A 20,249-nucleotide genomic window follows, 5' to 3' on the forward strand; every position below is an offset into this window, starting at 1 on the left:
CCACAACTGGCTAATTTTGTATTTTTAGTAGAGATGGGATTTTGCCGTGTTGGTCAGGCTGGTCTCGAACTCCTGACCTCAGGTGATCTGCCCGCCTCGGCCTCCCAGAGTGGTAAGATTACAGGCGTGAGCCACTGCGCCCAACCAAAAAACAGTGATTTTTAAATATCAGTGACACATTTTCAGGATATTTTTGTAGTAACATAATTGATGAGATAATTACTTGGTGTAACATTTAACAGTGAGATAAAATTGTTTTGAAACAAGATTTTGGTATATTTAGAAAAATAAAGGTACTTTCACATAAGCTTTAAATGTGTGTTGTGGTGATTTATTGCTGACTTTGAGAACATTTATGTAGCATTGTGGTAAACCACAACCTTTTCTTCCACTTACGTTTTAATAGAAAGTAGGTTCTTTTCTCCTTTCAAAATAGTTTAACCATTGACTTATTTGATGTGGTATATCTCACTTAAGAATGAGCTATAGGAAGCGATAATTTTGAAAGCTTTGTAAAATGTTTGAAATACCCAGTAAAAAAAAATACTAAATTATATCAATAGTATGATTATGACTATAAAAGGACTGTGTACTTACATACTTTTATGTGTTTAAATGCACAAATACTTTATTTTTGTTGAAGTATATTAAGTGGGGTAGTAGTTTATCATTGAAGTTTGATAATAGAGTTAATTTTTAACAATAGATGGTGAAGGAAACCCTTCTGATACAAGTCTAAATAACCATATCAACTCAGAAATTATATAATTAAATGAGAAGGGCTGTTGCAAGACTAGTGATAGTGGAATTAATTCATTTCTAGATACCTGAGGTCCAAAATATTTTAAATAACTAATCGATGAAATATAATATATGACTATACACGGGCAAAAACTGAAAGAGAATGTGGAAAAATAAAACTAGGTGATAGAATTTGGAGCAATAAGGCACATGATCTTAGAACCTCCTGGGGGCTATGTCACAGATGAAAAAAAGAATTTGGAGCAATAGATTGTATTGTATGATAAATAAAAATTGGGTTTGTATAATAAATAAAAATTGGGAGTGGGGGAAAATGAGACACAGTAAGTACATGGTTTGAAAACACCCTCTGCTTCAGACATAGTTATTACGAATAAAATATAAAAAGGGAAAACAAAATAGCAGGGTCCAAAAAGAATAATATTTCATCTCTGTGGACCTGAATAGAACAGAAATACAAAATGCACGTAGAGATTGATTATGGAAGGTATTGAACTCAAAAATCCTAAAGTAGGCGGTGGAATTTGGCTCTTATGTGGCGAAAAGGACTAAATGCTCCCCTCTTGGACTGAGGCACAAAGAGCCTGGCTTATTGCCTAAAACTGTAGATAGGGGAAAAAGAAGGCTCTTGAGTTACTGACCAGAACTAAAGCCTTATTGGAAATTGGAGAGTTAGGGACACAGATACAGAGACACAATCCTGACTTGGAATCAAGCGAAGGAACCATTTCATGACTATTTTGGCCATATCTACAATATTCTTGCAGGGAAGTAATTAAAAATTACCTTCATGAGACTGAAATGAAATAGGGCCTTGGAGGGGTGGCAGGAGATAACCTTAAAACTGCTTAGGGATGGGTGAGCATAAAGTATAAAGCATAACACAATTCTAGGAGGTATCATTTATGTTTTATTCTATGACTGTTCAGCAGTACTGATGAAGGGAAAGAGAGAAGAAGAGAGAAGAGGACAAAATTAAAAAAAGAAAACAACTCCCATTCTAAATGAGCAAACAACCAAAATTGTAGAGCACATCTAAGAAATCTAATACTAGAACAACCAATAAATTCAATACTTGGAATAAGAATTCACTTCAGATGAAATTTAAATTTATAAAAAATGAACAAAAACAATGTGTGTTGAGGATGTTCAAATAAATAAACATAAACTTACATTAAAGAGGATTAAGAAATTAAAGAAACATAATGAAACAAGATCTACTAGATAGGAAAAAACAGCTAATTGAAAAACTTGGAAATGAAAAATATGGTTATTGAAAATTTTAAAAAGCAATAGAGAAAAGAAACTTTAGACTTAATATAGTCAAAGAGTGAGTTTGGAAGATAATATGGAGGGACCTTACCCAGAACATAGTAGGAGAATCTTCAGAAGGAAGAAAATGGAGGAGATGGAGGGACAAGTAATACTTGAATAGTTAACAGCTCAAAATGTTTCAGATTGAAGAAATTTAAGAGCCCTCATATTGAAAGTACATTGTAGGTATTAAGCAGGTTAAATAAATTCAGACCTAGACACTAGAGAAAAAGAATATTAAAAGCTAGGAGGCATTTTTTTTCCTCATATGAAATTAGAATGCATGTTCAGTTGATGGTAATGTATAGTCATTTTTGGTAAGGTAGCATTTACGGTGTAGTTTAATTGCCTGTGCAAACTTCGTTGCATGATTGGACAGCTACAATGCTTTGATATTTGAGTTAACAGACCATTTAAAGACCATTTGAGGAAGTAATGGCTTTGATTATTGTCTGAAAATCTTTTACTGATACCATTTGTTAAGATCAAGTGCTTGGAAGAAAATCTGAAGATAATAATGGAGCACTTTAAAGGAATGCACTGTCAACTGACAAAAACAAGCAATGGGGAAAGGATTCATTAAATGGTTCTCGGATAACTGGCTAGCTATATGCAGAAAATTGAAACTGGACCCCTTTCTTACACCATATATAAAAATAATCTCTAGATGGATTAAAGACTTAAATGTAAAACCCAGAACTATAAAAACTCTGGAAGACAACCTAGGCATTACCATTCTGGACATAGGAATGGGCAAAGATTTCATGACAAAGATACCAAAAGCAATTGCAACAAAAACAGAAATTGACAAATGGGATCTAATTAAACTTAAGGGTTTCTGCACAGCAAAAGAAACTATCAAAAGAGTGAACAGATAACCTGTAGAATGGGAGAAAATATTTGCAAACTATGCATCTGACAAAGGTCTAATATCCAGCATCTATTAGGAACTTAAATTTACAAGAAAAAACTTCATTAAAAAGTGGACAAAGGACATGAACAGACACTTCTCAAAAGAAGACATACATGTAGCCAACAAGCATATGAAGAAAAGCTCAATATCACTGATAATCAGAGAAATGCAAATCAAAACCGCAATGATGCACCATCTCACAGTAGTCAGGATGACTGTTACTAAAAAGTCAAATAACAGATGCTGGCAAGGTTGTGGAGAAAAGGGAGTGCTTATACACTGTGGGAGTGTAAATTAATTCAACCATTGTGGAAAGCAGTGTATGGCAATTCTTCAAAGAGCTAAAAACAGAACTACCATTCACCCCAGCAATCCCATTACTGGATATCTCCCCAAAGGAATATAAATCATTGTACCATAAAGACACATGCCTGTGAATATTAATTACAGCACTATTCGCAGTACCTAAATGCCCATCAGTGACAGATTGGATAAAGAAAATGTGGTACCTATTCACTGTGGAATACTATGCAGCCATAAAAAAGAATGAGATTATGTCTTTTGTGGGTACATGGATGGAGCTGGATCCCATTATTCTTAGCAGGAACAGAAAACCAAATACTGCATGTTCTCATTTATAAGAGTTAAACATTGAGAACACATGGACACAAAGAGGAGAACAATAGACACTGGGACCTACTGGAGGGAAGAGGCTGGGAAGAGGGAGAAGATCAGAAAAAATACCTATCAGTTACTGTGCTTATTAGCTGGATGTTGAATAAGTTGTGCACCACACCTCCGTGGCACACAGTTTACCTGTGTAACAAACCTGCACATGTTCCCCTGAACCTAAAATAAAAGTTAAAAAAAGAAATGCTTTGTAAGTAAACTGAAAATAATTTGAAAGAAATAATTATAATACATATAAATGTATTAGACTCCTGTTGTGGTTTGTTTTCTGTTGCTTATGACAGAATACCTGAAAGTGGGTAATGGTTTTTTTTTTTTTTGAGACAGAGTCTCACTCTGTCACCCAGGCCAAGGTGCAATAGCAGGATCTCAGTTCACTGCAACCTCTGCCTCCTGAGTCCAAGCAATTCTGGTAACTCAGCCTCCCAAGTAGCTGAGATTACAGTCTTGCACTACCACACCTGCCTAATTTTTGTATTTTTAGTAGAAATGGGGTTTCACCATGTTGGCCAGGATGGTCTTGAACTGCTGATCTCAAGCGATTTGCCCACCTTGGCCTCCCGAAGTGCTAGGATTACAGGTGTGAGCTACTGTGCTTGGCCTGAAACTGGGTAGTTTATAAAGAAAGGAATTTATTTTTTACAGTTATGGAGGATGAGATGTTCCAAGTTCAGGGGCCACATCTAGTGAAGGTCTTCTTGCATGTGGGGAGTCTGCAGAATTCTGAGAAGGTGCAGGACCTCATATGGTGAGGGGACTGAGCCTGTTTAGGTCTCTCTTCCACTCCTTATAAAGCTGTCAGTCCTATTTCCGTGATAACCCATTGATTCATGAACTCAGTAATCCATTAATTAATCTATGAGGGAAGAGCCCTCATGACCAAATCATCTATTAAAGGACCCCACCTCTCAATACTGTCACATTGGGGATTAGGTTTCAATGTCAGTTTCATAGGGTACAAACAAACCATAGCAGTGCCTCTAATCATAGATCAATTGTCAAATTGAAAAAACCTGTTATGTGTTTCATATAATGGGACTCAATACAGCAATTTAAATAAATACTCAAACAAAGAAAAGGGGAAAGAATAGATTGAGTCTTGAAACTAGGTGATGGATTTGTGGAGTCTTAATTATGTTATATAAACGTTAAAAAAGAATGACGTGTATTGCCGGGCGCGGTGGCTCACACCTGTAATCCCAGCACTTTGGGAGGCCGAGGCAGGTGGATCACGAGGTCAAGAGATCGAGACCATCCTGGTCAACATGGTGAAACCCCGTCTCTACTAAAAATACAAAAAATTAGCTGGGCATGGTGGCGCGTGCCTGTAATCCCAGCTACTCAGGAGGCTAAGACAGGAGAATTGCCCGAACCCAGGAGGCGGAGGTTGCGGTGAACCAAGATCGCGCCATTGCACTCCAGCCTGGGTAACGAGCGAAACTCCGTCTCAAATAAATAAATAAATAAAGAATGACGTGTATTAACATGAATAAATGTAAAAAGCATAATACTGAGCAAGAAAAGTTTCAAAAGGGTATGTAGAATTTGATGCTTTTCACATAACTTTAATTCTCTGTTTTAAAAAATGCTACTGACTCTGCTTTCCCCCTTCCCCTCCCCCTCCTTTCTCCCTCCCTGCCTTTTCTCTAGCCCCCTCTCCCACTGCCCCCTCCCCCAACTGTCTTCCCTTCCCTCCTGGTCTTGGAGGACCCCATCCTAGCCCGACCTGCCTCTGCCCTCAACCTCCCAAAAGCTATCAGTGCCACTCCCAGCCCACGTGGGCCCCTACGGGCTGCGCACACATGTCCCCCAGCTCCCCATTCTGCTGGGCTTTCCCTTCGCCCAGCTCAGAAAGCCACCCATTGCATGCTCCTCTTTGCAGCCTCTCCTGCACTCAGGGCCCCTGTTCCCCAGCCCAGCGACGACGGGGAGCTGATGGGGAGCTGATGGGGAGCTGGTGGTGCTTGGGTGCTGGAGGTTGGGAGTGGGTGGCAGGGCGGTGCTGGGATCATCAGGATGATGCGATCGTAATGTCTGCTGGGGCTGCACATGTTCATGACCTTCTCCGCCAAGCTCTGGAGGTTCTTCATTTACCTTTTGTGGAGGCAGATCCACACGGTAATTCAGTACCAAACTCTTAGATATGATACCGTCCCCTTATCTCCTGTGTCCCAGAATCAGCTAGGTGAAGAGGAAGATCCTGGTGCTGGATCTGGATGAAACACTTATTCACTCCCAGCATGATGGGGTCCTGAGGCCCACAGTCTTACCTGGAATGCCTCCTGACTTCATTCTCAAGGTGGTAGTAGACAAATACCCTGTCCGGTTTTTTGTACATAAGAGGATTTTTATAATTAGGTATTTTATATTATGTGGATTTTTATAATTAGGTATTTTTTGAATTTTCTATTTTTATGGGTCTCCTTTCAACTTGTAAAATATCTTTATTAGGAATGATCAGAACTTGTCTTTATCAGTAGCTGGTGAATAAATTATTAAGCAATAATTTAATGAGCAGCAGAGAAAAAGAAAGTAGGTATCAGGATGAGGTATTAGGAACAAGCAAAGAAGGGGCTTCCAGTAAGTAGGGTTACATCATTTTGATATGTTGTGTCATTAAAAATCACTCTGAAGGCCAGTAGCTCACGCCTGTAATCCCAGCACTTTGGGAGGCTTAGGCAGGTGGATCATTTGAGGTCGAGAGTTCGAGACCAGCTTGGCCAACATGGTGAATGAGACCCAGTCTCTACTAAAACTATAAAAATTAGCCAGGCGTAGTGGTATGCACCTGTAATTACAGCTACTCGGGAGACTAAGGCAGGAGAAGCGCTTGAATCCAGGAGGCTGAGGTTGCAGTGAGCCAAGATTGTGCCATTGCACTCCGGCCTGGGCCATGGAGTCAGACTCCATCTCAAAAAAAAAAAAAAAGTCATTCTGAAGACTGTAGGTTGTTGTTTGCCATTCTACACACTGAAAATACAAGTATTGAAAGAGCAAACTAAAATTTCTTTGCATAAAAAAAGATCTAAAAGGAAATCCGGATTAAACATGCCATTATAATTGTTTTTAAAATAAATTCTAACAAACTTGGTTATCCAGGTTTCTTGGGAAGGTACACAGTAAACTCTATCCATGTCATTTAACTGTTATGTATTTGAACAGGGGCAGGATGTTAGAGGATTCCAGTACAGTAACTGGTATAAAATAATGTAAACTGTGTGGAACTGGGAAAAGAGTAAAAAAAATTTATGGGAGCAAACTAGAAAATTGTTACAGGTTTTAGTCACTTTCTCTAGGGATGGACAGCTCAGTACAACTCAGTAACTCAGATATATCTTTATATAACAGCAAAATATGATGATGTGTTTTCTTGATTACATTTCTTGTTAGAAACTATAATAAAAGCAGGCACTGTTTGTTTTTAAATTTAACTCTATGCCAGAACCTGTTCCAAGCATTTTATATAACTACATTTCATTACTACCACAGCTTTAAAGAAAAGGTGATATTGTTCCCATTATAGGAATGAGAGAACTGTATAAATTTCTAAGACAAGGTCAGATGAGTAGTACAGTGCTGAGATTTCACTTTCCTTGGTTTCAGTTACCCCCTGTCCAGTACACTAAGATATTTAGAGAGAGCGCGATCATATTCACATATAATGTTATTACAGTATATTGTTTTAATTGTTCTATTTTATTATTAGTTGTTAATCTCTTACTGTGCCTAATTTATAAATGGAACTTTATCGTAGTTATGTATGTATAGGAAAAAAAGATAGAATATAGAGTCTGTACCATCCACAGTTTCAGACATCCACTGGAATCTTGGAATGTATTCCACACGGATAAAGGGGCACTAGTGTAAATGGTAGAGCCAGAATTAGAATCAAATTTCTTTGGGCCCCAAAATCAGTTTTGTTTATGTTGCATGGTAAAGTGGCATGCTATATTTTTTAAGAAGGCAGGGAAGTACATAACATATATACTTAATATAGTATAAACAGTTACATTTTAGAGAGAGTACAAAGTTGCTTGTTCAGGGAGTACGACTATATGTACCTCTTGCCAAACCCAAACCCCAGGGTAAACCCAGTTTTCTGTTTGTAGTTTTTGTTCTTAGATTCCTGATCACGGCTGAAGATAATTACATACTGGTACTGAAGATAATTACATATTGGTACTGATTGACTTTAAACAAATGCAGTATTTTGCAGCTTTTCTTGCCCCTCAGTGTCACTTAGCAATACTTGTACTCATCTAGTCGTGACCTGTTGCATTCTCCACAATTATGGTTTGAAACTTTTTTTGTTCTCCTTAAGCTCCCAACCCTACCCTACTGTTCCTCACTCATACCAGACCCATTAAGAAAATGGGGATTTTTATATCTTGAAATCCTACAACTTGTCTGTCTTTGATCTCCTTTAAACTCTTATTTCGTCCAGCCACATCCCTCCATCTTCCTGTATCCCAAGTTGATCAGTCCTTTGAGAATAGTCAAGCTTCTTGATAGCCGTGTATCTGCTTCAGCCTACAAACTACACATACCAAATGCCTATCTTATAATTCATCTTGATTTCTGTGGCTGTGTTACTTTCTTCCAGTTTCTGTTTATGTGTAGGTTGAACAGTACTGCTTAATTTTTTTTATTAAATAAGTAACTTTTATAAAACCAGTACTATAATATTGCGGTAACAGTTTTGTTTTTTAAATAGAAGTCTTGAAAAAATAGGCAAAGATTAAAAAAAAGTTTCTGTATTTGCTGGAGCATAATGGGAGCTGAGAAGCATCAAGGGAACCAGTCTTAACAACTTTTGAGATAGGTTTATAGTCTAATCAGACATTGAATGAAATCGTATGTATTCTGTGAGGGAGGAGGATTCACAAATGTGAAAAGGAGTGTCAAGCGCGTTCTGGTGGTATTGTCACATTTTTGCACATTGTCTGGAAATTTATTTCCAACAGTATGTTAACATATCTTAGTAACACTGTAGCGTTATAATGTAATTATGCAGTCTTAGTCTGGGATTTAAAATGAGAGTATTTTAACTTTTCAAAGCACATTCCATCCAACAGAAAAGAGAATCAATGTTTAATTCCTGACTTCTTGGCTGACTATAGCATAACAAAAAGACTAAAGAGGGCCTCACAGCACGTATTAAAGTTAGTTATATGTCATATTGAACTCTTAAAATGTATTTTAATTTACTATTCATATTAACTTATATTAGGAAAGAAAAAAGGTCAATGCACAGTTAAAAATGTTTTTGTTTTATTACAGGCAGCTGTTAAATCTAAGAAAGCTACAGATACCTATAAACTCTATGTGGAAAAATACGCATTAGCAAAAGCTGATTTTGAACAGAAAATGACAGAAACAGCTCAGGTTGGTATTTTAAGGCTTCAAATTGAAAACAGCATTTATATTTGTGTATACTGATGAGGTATAATTTTTCTTTCATATAATTTTTTAGTCTTAGAAATTTTAAAATGCACAATCTCAATATTTTAATGATGCTATTTTAAAAATACATGTCTTGTTTTGGAGATTGAGAACCAAGATGCAATAATTATAATGTCATAAGGAATTATACAGGTAGATTAGAAGAGCCTGTTTAAAGATAATTGGGGAAAATGAGGGGATTGGTACATGGTGAAGACAGTACTTAAGAAGCATTAATAAGAAAACTGGAAGTGACTTAGTACTGAGGTTACGGCAGTCAATAAAACAACCCAAAAAATCCCTGGTCTCTTATATTTTAGTGAGGGAAGACAGACGAAAATGTCTGCCTTCCATTAGCTTGGGATAAATTATATTTGTTGTAGTGTCCTCAGAACCTTAATTAAAGGCCTCATTTAAGGTGGCTGCCTTTTAGGAATCATGCCTAATGCTTCTAGTCTCCACCACCCCTGCTTCTTGTCCTCTTCCTTATTTTCCTGCTTAGCACCTATTGCGCTCTTACATACCAAGAATTTTATTCCTGTATCAGTTAGGTCAGAGTAAGTATGCTGAGATGACACAAGGCCCCAGAAATCTCAGTGGCTTACAGTATCAAGGGTTTATTTCTTTCTCTTGCTGCTTGTGCATTATGGGTTGGCTGCAGCTGTTTTACATTGTCTTCACTGTAGTCCTGAGGCTGATGGATGAACCCCATTTTGGAATGTTCATAGTTAATGTCTGAGGGGCCAGAAACATGTTGAAGCTCTTTTACCTATATTTTTTGTCTGTTTTTTCCCCACTAAAATGTAAGTTTATGAGAGCAGGGATGGATTTGTTTTGTTTACTGCTATATCCTCAGCATTTAAAATTCCCAGCATTTAAAAATTCCCAGCTCATGGTAGGCACTCAGTAAATATGAAAGACTTTGTGAATCTAAATTTTTGGACTCTAGGTCTTCATTATGTCTTGCCATTTGAAGTAGTGAACAACTCCTATCTTAGAAAGCAAAGTGTTGCAAACTTGCGTGCATGTCTGTGCATATTCATCTTTACCTACAATGGCATAGATTCTGCTAGATGCTGTGTATACGGTACATCTGTAAATATGACAAATGTCTCTGTGCTTGAGATGACATTTACAGTATAGAGGAGGGAGGCAGACGTTAAATACATGCTTAAATATAAAGTTATAAATTATAAATTATTGCAAAGGAAAACAATAGGCTTTCATGAGATAGACTAATTGGAATGACTTCATTTGGATTAGGGAGTTAGGAAAGGCCTTTTAAGAGAAATGACATTTAAAACTGGGACTTGAAGAATCAGCAAGAAATTAATGGGGCAAGAGTGGTATAGGCTTTGGGGATCATGAGTATGAAAGGCCAGAGGTATAAAAGAGCTGTTACATTCTGGAAAGTAAAAAATGCTGGCCGGGCACAGTGGCTCATGCCTGTAATCCCAGCACTTTGGGAGGCCGAGGCAGGTGGATCACGAGGTCAAGAGATCGAGACTATCCTGCTCAACATGGTGAAACCCCGTCTCTACTAAAAATACAAAAAATTAGCTGGGCATAGTGGCGCGTGCCTGTAATCCCAGCTACTCAGGAGGCTGAGGCAGGAGAATTGCCTGAACCCAGGAGGCGGAGGTTGCAGTGAGCCGAGATCGCGCCATTGCACTTCAGCCTGGGTAATGAGAGCGAAACTCCGTCTCAAAAAAAAAAAAAAAAAAATGCTTACTAAACCTGACTAAGGGAAAATGGTAGTGAGAAATGAGGTTGGAGAGGTAGGCAAGGACCAGGTTGTATTAGGTTGGTGCAAAAGTAATTGCAGTTTTTGCCATTACTTTTAATGGCAAAAGAATTCAGGTTTTCTTCTAAGAGCAGCTAAAAGCCACCTAAGGGTTTTAGGCAGGGATGTGACATGATCTGACGCATATTAAAGGATAATTTTGGCAGTTTTGTGAAGACTTGATTAGAGTATGGCTAAAGGAGAATCAAGAGTCCAGTTTGGAAGGTAACATAGTAGTCAGGTGAGAAGCATTCTAAACAATACTGTATATTGTTTTTTAAAAAATAAGGGAATAAAAGGAATTCCAAAACACTCCTGGTTCCAAAAGTTTTGAATAAGGATTATGAGACCATATAAAATAAGGTGTCAGTATACAAAGCTATGATGACATCACTTTTAGTTAGAGTTGGGAGGTAGGGAAGAAAGGGCCTCAGGGCCAAGCTCTGAGAGACTCATTATTGAGATTTTCGTAGAGGAAGCCAAAGAAGAAAGAAGAAAACTAGAAGTATAATGTCATGGTAGCTGGGAAAAGAAGCTTTAAGAAGGAAGAGTTTAGGTAGTTGTCTTAAATAAGGCTTCAAGTTAGTGAGATAGAAAGTTTCAATTTCTTAGCAACTGAGGTCATTGCAGACTTCAGCAAGTGCTATTTTGTCTTAAATCATTAGGAGCACACATTTATAAGGCACTTATTGTTGATTTGTTAATTTCACATTAAATGATTAGTCTCTATCAGCTAAGTGCCGTTTTGTTAATTTTCTAAATTGGAACAAATAGAATTTGCTGTAGTCAGAGGTTTTTTTTTTTGTTGTTGTTGTTTGTTTTGAGACAGAGTCTTGGCTCTGTTGCCAGGCTGGAGTACAGTGGCGCGATTGTACCTCACTGCAACTTCCTTTTTCTGGTTTCAAGCAATTCTCCTGCCTCAGCCTCCTGAGTTTCTGGAACTACAAGCACGCACCACCATGCTCGGCTAATTTTTTTGTATTTTTAGTAGAGAACGGGTTTCACCGTGTTGTCCATGATGGTGTTGATCTCTTGACCTCATAATCTGCCTGCCTCGGCCTCCCAAAGTGCTGGGATTACAGATGTGAACCACCGTACCTGGCCGATCAGAGTTGTTTTTTGTTTTTAATTGTACTTTAGGTTCTGGGGTACATAAGAGTTTTTTGTTTGTTGATGTTACTTTATAAAAAAGATGTTCAGCACATCTTTCCATTTCCTTTTCATGTTCTGCTTCCCCATTACATTTTTTTTTTTCAAAATGGTGTTTTAATTGTTCGTCTTGCCTTTTTGAGTTTGTTTGTTTGGTGCTTTTTTTTTTTTTTTTTTTTTTTTTTTTTTTTTTTTAAGACAGGGTCTCGCTCTGTCACCCAGGCTGGAGTGCAGTGGCACGATCTCAGCTCACTGCAACCTCTCTGCCTCCCAGGCTCAGGTGACCCTCTCACCTCAGCCTTCTGAATAGCAGGGACTGCTGGTGTGCACCATCATGTCCAGCTATTTTTTTTTTTTATTTTTAATAGAGACAGGGTTTCACCATGTTGCCCAGATGGTCTCAAACTTTTGGGCTCAAGTGATCTGCCCAACTCAGCCTCCCAAAATGCTGGCTGGGATTACAGGCGTGAGTGACCATGCCAGCCCATTCTGCCCTTTTTAAGATGGGAACATTAATTTATTTGAGCAAATATGTGACCATGCTACTTTTAAATAAATATGATGGCATAACTTGCTAATGTGTGTGTGTTTTCTTTCTCAAGATCTTAGAGATTTCTGTTTCTCTCTCTCTCTGTCATATATGTACAGCTGCAGAAGAGGTTAATCATTGTTTCTTCATAGAGAATAGACTTTAATTTGGGGCATTTTGGAAGGGAAAACAATCCTTTTCTCCACTTAACTGTTTTTTCAGGCCAGCTGGGTTGACCAATCTCAGTGGGAAAGAACCTGACAGTATAGTGAGAATCAAATTTGGGTGGCAGGACCTGTATTTACTAGCGGGAAAAGATAATTGAGTCTCTAGAGTGAAAGAGGTTAGAAATTAGAGTATTTGTGATTTAAGTTTTTAAAATTTGGGTTTAGAATTAAAATGATTGAAATTGTGACTTTTTATGCTCATGCTTTTACCACTATTAATTAATTAGACCCTTGAAACAGAATATGGAGATTTTGTTTACTTTAAAGCAGTGAGATGGCTAGTTTATGGAAACTTTGAGATTTGCTAAGCGGTACCCTCAGGTTAAAGATTATTAGGATTAGAGTACTTTTATGTATCTTTAGTGGATGACAGGATAGTGTAGCCCTGTGTCAACAATGGGGATACACTTTGAGAAATGTAGTTAGGCAATTTTGTCATTGTGTGAACGTCATAGAATGTACTTACACATGGCCAGGCGTGGTGGCTCATGCCTGTAATCCCAGCACTTTTGGAGGCTGAGGTGGGCGAATCACCTGAGGTCAGGAGTTCACACTAGAATCGCTAATATGTTGAAACTCTGTCTCTACTAAAAATGCAAAAATTAGCCAGGCATGGTGGTGCACACCTATAATCCCTGCTCCTTGGGAGGCTGAGGCACTAGAATTGCTTGAAATGGGAAGCAGAGGTTGTGGTGAGCCGAGATTGTGCCACTGCACTCCAGCCTGTATGGCAGAGTGAGACTGTTTCAAAGATTATGTACTTACTTACGCAAACCTAGATGTTATAGACTACTACATACCTGGCTATATGGTATAGTCTGTTGCTCCTAAGCTACAAACCTGTATAGCATGTTACTGTATTGAATACCGTAGGCAGTTATAACAAAATGGTATTTACGTTTTTTCTACTAAATGTAGAAAATGGTATTTTCTACATTTAGTAGAAAAGATAGAGTAAAAATACAGTATAAAAGATTAAAAATGCTACACCTGAATATAACACTTATGGTGAATGGAGATGTCAGGATTGGAGTTGCTCTGGTTGATTTAATGAGTTAGTAGTGAGTGAATGTGAAGGCTTAGGACATTACTGTACACTACTGTAGATGTTATAAGCACTGTACATTTTGTTTATATTAAATTTTATTAAAAATTATTTTCTTCAATAATAAATTAACCTTAGCTTACTATAACTTCTTTAAAAGCTTTAAAAATTTTTTAAACATTTTGACTCTTTTGTGATGACAGCTAAAAGAAACACATTACAGTTGTACAATAATATTTTCTTTATATCTTTACTTAATGAACTTTATTTTTACATTAAAAATTTTTTTTTAACTTTTTAAACCTTTTTCCTAAGAACTAAGACACACACATAGTAGGCATAGGCCTACATAGGATTAGCATCATCAGGATCACTCTTTTATCTCCACATTTTGTTCTTCTAGAGGTCTTTGGGGTAGTAGCATGCATAGAACTGTCATCTTCAGCTGGACATGGTGGCTGACACCTGTGATCCCAGCACTGGGAGGGTGAGGTGGGCGGATCACTTGAGGTCAGGAGTTCAAGACCAGCCTGGCCAACATGGCAAAACTTCATCTCTAGCAAAAATACAAAAATTAGCTGGGCGTGGTGGTGTGCATCTATAATCCCAGCTATGCAGGAGGCGTAGGCAGGAGAATTGCTTGAACCTGGAGATGGTGGTTGCAGTGAGCAGATTGCGCCACTGCACTCCAGCCTGGGTGACAGAGTGAGACTCCATCTAAAAAAAAAAAAAAAACCAAAAAAAAAAACGTCATTGCCTATGATAACAATGCCTTCTAGAATACCTCCTGAGTGACCTGCTGGAGGCTGTTTTACAGTGGTTTTTTTCTAATAAGTAGAAGGAGTACACTCTAATAATAAGTGTAGTTCAGTAAATACATTTATTAGTTACACCATTTATTATCAAGTGTTATGTGTTGTGTATTATATGCTATGTAGTACTTTTATGTGACAGGAAGCACAGTAGGTTTGTTTATACCAGCATCACCACAAGCATGAGTAATGTACTGCACTATGTTATGGCAGCTATGATGTCACTAGGCAATAGAAAGTTTTCATATCTATTATAATCTTTTGGGACCACTGTTGTATATGGCATTAGTTGTTGACAGAAGTGTCATGTGGTTTCTGACTATACTTTAAAAAATTAATGTAACAATACATGTGAACACAGAGAATTTGAAGTTGCAGGGGTAAAATGCCTATCTAATTTGTTCAAGAAAGTTCTCTTAGGTATACTCAAGCACTTGAGACTGTATCCATTTCTCATTGCTGAATTACTGTTAGTTTAGTAGTTAACTAAGTTTGAGGAATTGTGATAGTTAGCAGTGTGCCCCTACCCCGCAAAACCCCACAATTTCAAAATTGTATCTGAATCATGCCTCGAGTTTCTCTGTGGATTCATGTTTTAAGATATTTCTAAATAAATAAGGATCTGTCTTGTTGAGTGTAGCTTTTTCAAAAGGGAATGAAGACAGTTTCCTCGGAGTTAAGGGCCATTCAAATGAAATTAATGGCTACCTGTCTATGAGAAAATATCTCATTCATTAAATTGATGAAATTTAAGCTAAGGGCCATCCTTTCACTAAATGTTCCTCAGTTCTTGAGAGTAATTCAGGATCTTGAAATACTTGTACTGTATTCTCATTGACTTGGTCAAAATTAATCAATGACAATCATTTCAACTCTGCCATTCCTCTTTAATTGATTTAAGTTTTTGGGCTATTGCATTACTGCCAAAACTGTAATTTCACTATTCTGAATTTTTTTTTGGAAGTTCTTACCATTTACATATTAGATATCATTTGTTTTGGTGATTTCTGTTGCTTAGTGCAGAAGAAATTTGGGCATTAAATATGGGGTCAGGAAATTTAATTTGATAAACTAACCAGAGAACAATAATAAGGCTTTTAGGCTCATTCCTTAGAACTGATTTAATTTAGCAAAAAATGGATAACCAGGTTTGTGCAACAGAAATGACTATTGTATTTTGTTTAAAAATGAGTAGCTCAGCATTTCCCAAAGCCTGTTTTGAGGACAATTACTGTTCTGTGAGATATTAATAGATGTTCAGGGAAGAAGAAAAACAAAAGTGTTGTAAGGTCAAAGAAATTTATAAAATTCTGGGTTAAGCAAAGTGAAACGTGTCATTATTTCAGTATTTCTCAGAGCTTCTTTTTTTTACCCCAAGACAGAGTCTCACTCTGTTGCCCAAGCTGGAGTGCAGTGGTGCAATTTCGGCTCATTGCAGCCTCCACCTCCCAGGTTCAAGCAGTTCTCTGCCTGAGCCTCCCGAGTAGCTAGGATCACAGGCACATGCCACCATGCCTGGCTAATTTTTGTATTTTTAGTAGAGACTGGGTTTCCCCATGTTGGCCAGGCTGGTCTTGAACTCCTCATCTCATAATCTGCTGGCCTTGGCCTCTCAAAGTGCTGGGATTACAGGCATGAGCCAGCCACTGTGCCCTGCCTCTCAGAGCTTTTGATAGATTTTTTTTTTTTAAAGACTGGGTTTCACCATGTTGGTCAGGCTGGTCTTGAACTCCCGACCTCAGGTGATCCGCCCCCCCTTAGCCTCCAAAGTGCTTGGATTACAGGCGTGAGCCACCACGCCCGGCCTTTTGATATGTTTATTGTGAAGGCAGGGCAAACAGCAGTTTTTCTCTCTGGGGATATCAGCGTAACTTGGAAATTTTTTTCCAAACAACATTCTTGCCTCTTTCAACCCCCATTCCACAGGCAGTACTAGAGGATCGATGTGTTTGAAGTTTGAAAAGGTTCTCCAGGTGATCTGATGCATCCTCACCTTCGGTTGAGAACTATTGAAGTAGAGTATATAGGCTTTCCCAGATTTCTTTGATCACAGACATCTCTTTTGGAAATTGTATATTATTATTTCAAGGATTAGAAAGACATTTTGAAAATCTATGGGCTAGAAGTCTTTAAAAGTAAACTGTAGTTTTTGCTCTGCCAACTAATTATTTTTCAATTTTTGAAATTCCTTGTTTTTTTTTTAACACTGTTCTCTGGATCTCCTAATTTTCTGATCATGATTATATATTTTAATGTGTAATATGTTCAAATTCTAAAAACGTTCGTATTTAGCTAAGAAATGGCATAACAAAAAGTTAACTTTTTGTAGTACCATATTTCAGTTTGCCTACAGGATCGCTTGTCTTGAGGCATTGTTAAACATTGTGTAACAATGGTAACTTGGAAAATTTGATTATAATGAGATCTTTTTTCGGGGGGGAGACAGTCTCTCTCTGTTGCTCAGGCTGCAGTGCAGTGGGGTGGTCTCAGCTCACTACAACCTCTGCCTGCCAGGTTCAAGCAGTTCTTCTGCCTCAGCCTCCCAAGTTGCTGGGATTATAGGCATCTGTGTGTGTGTGCATATATATATATCCATATGTATGTGTGTGTGTGTGTGTGTGTGTACCTGTACATATTATAAATATGTAACTTTTTATATGTTATCCAGAAATTTCAAGATATTGAAGAAGCTCATCTCATTCACATAAAGGAAATTATAGGATCCTTGTCAAATGCTATAAAGGAAATTCATTTGCAGATAGGCCAGGTAAGTTTTCTTACTTTATGTTGAACTATTTATGAAAATTGTATGTTTATTTATAGTGCTTTAAAAATATTTTCTCACTCTGTTCAAAATTCATGAGTATGATACTGAATTATTCCAGATAAAGAATATGTATTTACATGTATTAAATATAAAATAAACTGGATATTTTATTATTTGGCCACCAAGGATGATACTGCACATTAATTTTTTTAATAAACTATCGTAGTTTTCTTTATATTGAATTTCTAAAGCTATCAGCTTTTGAATATTTCTTTTTTTAAGGTTTACTATTTTTAAATTTAAAGTGGCAGCTTTATTAAACTGCAAAACTTTTACTTAGAAATGTTCCACAATTGAAGAGTAATGATGACAATTCGGGGTGCATTGAAATATAGTGGAGAAAGAGGAAGTCTGTTATTCTTCAAACTAGCCAGGCATGGTGGCTCACACCTGTAATCTCAGCAGTTTGGGAGGCTGAGACAGGAAGATCACTTGAGTCCAGGAGTTCAAGACTAGCCTGGGCAACATAGTGAGACCTCATCTCTACAAAAAATTTAAAAAATATTAGCGGAGTGTGGTGGTGCATGCCTATAGTCTCAGCTACTTGGGAGGCTGAGGTGGGAAGATCACTTGAGCCCAGGAGGTTGAGGCTGCAGTGAGCCGTGACACCAAGCAGTCTGGGTGACAAGAGTAGGACTGTGTGTGTGTGTTTTTTTAATTCAAAAGTGTTTTTATTGTCTGTATAAGTTTTATCAGAAGAATGATGTCTCTAGAACGCTTGAAGATGTGAACAGAAAACTGCTTTGACTTCTAGGGGCATGAGGCTGTATGTTAAAAGTTAATGTAAATGATGGTTGGCCCCTACAGATCTAGTAACACTGGAAGCTAGGTAAATTAAAAGTTCCCAAAGGGCCTTGGGTCAAAAATACACATTTTGATGTAATTAATTTTACTTGTTTTATGGAAGTTTTATCTGAAATACAGTAAGAATGTTTGTGGAGAAACAAAAAGTTATCTTTATTCCATTTTAATAGGTCCATGAAGAATTTATAAATAACATGGCTAATACTACAGTTGAAAGTTTGATACAAAAATTTGCTGAGTCAAAAGGCACTGGGAAGGAAAGACCTGGTAAGATGATAAACTCTGCAAGGAAACATTTAAAATTTTTTCCATATAGTAACAAATGTATTTGCCTTGAAATTCATGTGGGTAAGGGGTAGTATTAACTTTATATCACATGTCTAAAGTTAAAAATATTTCCAAACTATGAAATAGAGCCAAACCTAAAAATGGAGCATGCCTAAAAATCTGTGTAAAATCTCAGATATTATTATTTTTATGTCTGATGATACATTAAGATATTTGTTTTGGCTTTTAGTGGCTAATTTAATTTAGTAAAATGTTATAATAACCACTTTAAATCTAAAGATTTAAAGTGGTTATTATAACATTTTACTAAATTAATCTGTCACAGTTTGTTTAGATTTTTCAAAATAGAGTTGCCTACGGAAGGCTATTTTAATAAAAGAAAGATTGGGAGAGAATATTGAATGCCGAGAACATTGAGACCAACGTAGAACCTTTCTTAAAGTTTAATAACTTCTTTCTTTTTTCATTTACATATGCATTTAAAAAATATATTTATTGAGTTCTAACAATATACCAGACCCCATTCAGACATTTAGGGGATACATCAGTGAACAAATGGGTATAGGAATCCTGGCTCCTATTTTTATGAAAAAACGGTAACAGAAGTTCAAATTCTACTTTTAATCAACATGTTATTATGTATCAAATGTAATAAGTAGCCCATTCCCTTCCCTGCTCAGCGTACTTACAGTCTTCCAGATTTCGTACTTACAGTCTTCCAGATTTCTTGAATCTATTTATTAGTTACTATATCATGTTCTTGCAAGATACATGTTTCACTCCACAGGGAAAAATAATTCAGAGCAGTAAAAACGTTAAAATATGGTATGGCATTCTGGAAAATGGACAAGTAATCTGTGAAGTTTGGGACCCATTTTTCCTCAGTACAGTTCATAGACCTAAGGCTTGAAACCTAAATCATCTTTAGATTCTTCTTCCCAAATTTTATGAATTTTTAAATCTTACTGATTCAATTGTATTAGTATTTTTCCCGTCAGACTTTCTTTTCATGCTTTCTCTAGCTCCTTGATTAATTTGCAGATTTCTCATACTGGTACAGCAGTCATTTCTTCTCCAATCTATTTTACATGTTATAGCACATTCATCTTTTGCCTATACAGTTTTGAACTTAAAATTGTACTACCTACAAATCTTTGAATTTTCACTATCAACGGAATGAAAGTTGAATTCTGGACTTGGTCTCAGAGCCTTTAAGGATCTCAAGCTGACCAGCCTTTAGTCTTACTTTCTTTTACTCCTATTCAAGTACCTTCACTGATACCAACCTGAACAGCTTGCTGTTTGCCATACATAACCCGTTTTTTCCTTTAGTACTTTAGTTGTCCTTACTCCTTACTCTAGAAAATGCCATATTCCACTACTTTCCTACCTCACATCTTTACATTTATTTATTGAATAAATGAACTCTTTTAAAGAGCCAGGTTATTATCTTTAACTTCTCCATCAAAAGTGCCAAAGAACTTATGTATTTCTTTTTTGCCTTGTTGCTGTCTACCATTAAATTTTAATAGTTTGTACTTGTGAAAAAGTTCTGTATTTGGTTCATCTATTTTCTCTATTTCTAAACAGTACATTTTTGTTAATGAACAAAGGAACATTTAATGACAAGAGTAGGGTGTTAAGAAGGTTGGAATGGTTAGATT

At 37.0% G+C, this 20,249-nt stretch overlaps 1 protein-coding gene across 3 annotated transcripts in view; it reads left to right on the plus strand.

Annotated features, from left to right (window-relative positions):
• FCHO2 (FCH and mu domain containing endocytic adaptor 2) overlaps positions 1-20,249 on the plus strand; it is a 126,901-nt gene that overhangs the window by 35,641 nt on the left and 71,011 nt on the right. For all 3 annotated transcript variants that reach the window (XM_012462179.2, XM_012462178.2, XM_064376043.1), the window contains exons 6-8: positions 8,960-9,064; positions 17,335-17,433; positions 18,468-18,564. In XM_012462179.2, the coding sequence (XP_012317602.1) occupies positions 8,960-9,064; positions 17,335-17,433; positions 18,468-18,564 (301 nt within the window). The remainder of the gene's footprint in view (positions 1-8,959; positions 9,065-17,334; positions 17,434-18,467; positions 18,565-20,249) is intronic.

The sequence above is a fragment of the Aotus nancymaae genome, unplaced genomic scaffold, assembly GCF_030222135.1.
Source record: "Aotus nancymaae isolate 86718 unplaced genomic scaffold, 86718_ANA_hifiasm-v0.15.2.pri h1tg000014l, whole genome shotgun sequence".
Classification (NCBI taxonomy): domain Eukaryota; kingdom Metazoa; phylum Chordata; class Mammalia; order Primates; family Aotidae; genus Aotus; species Aotus nancymaae.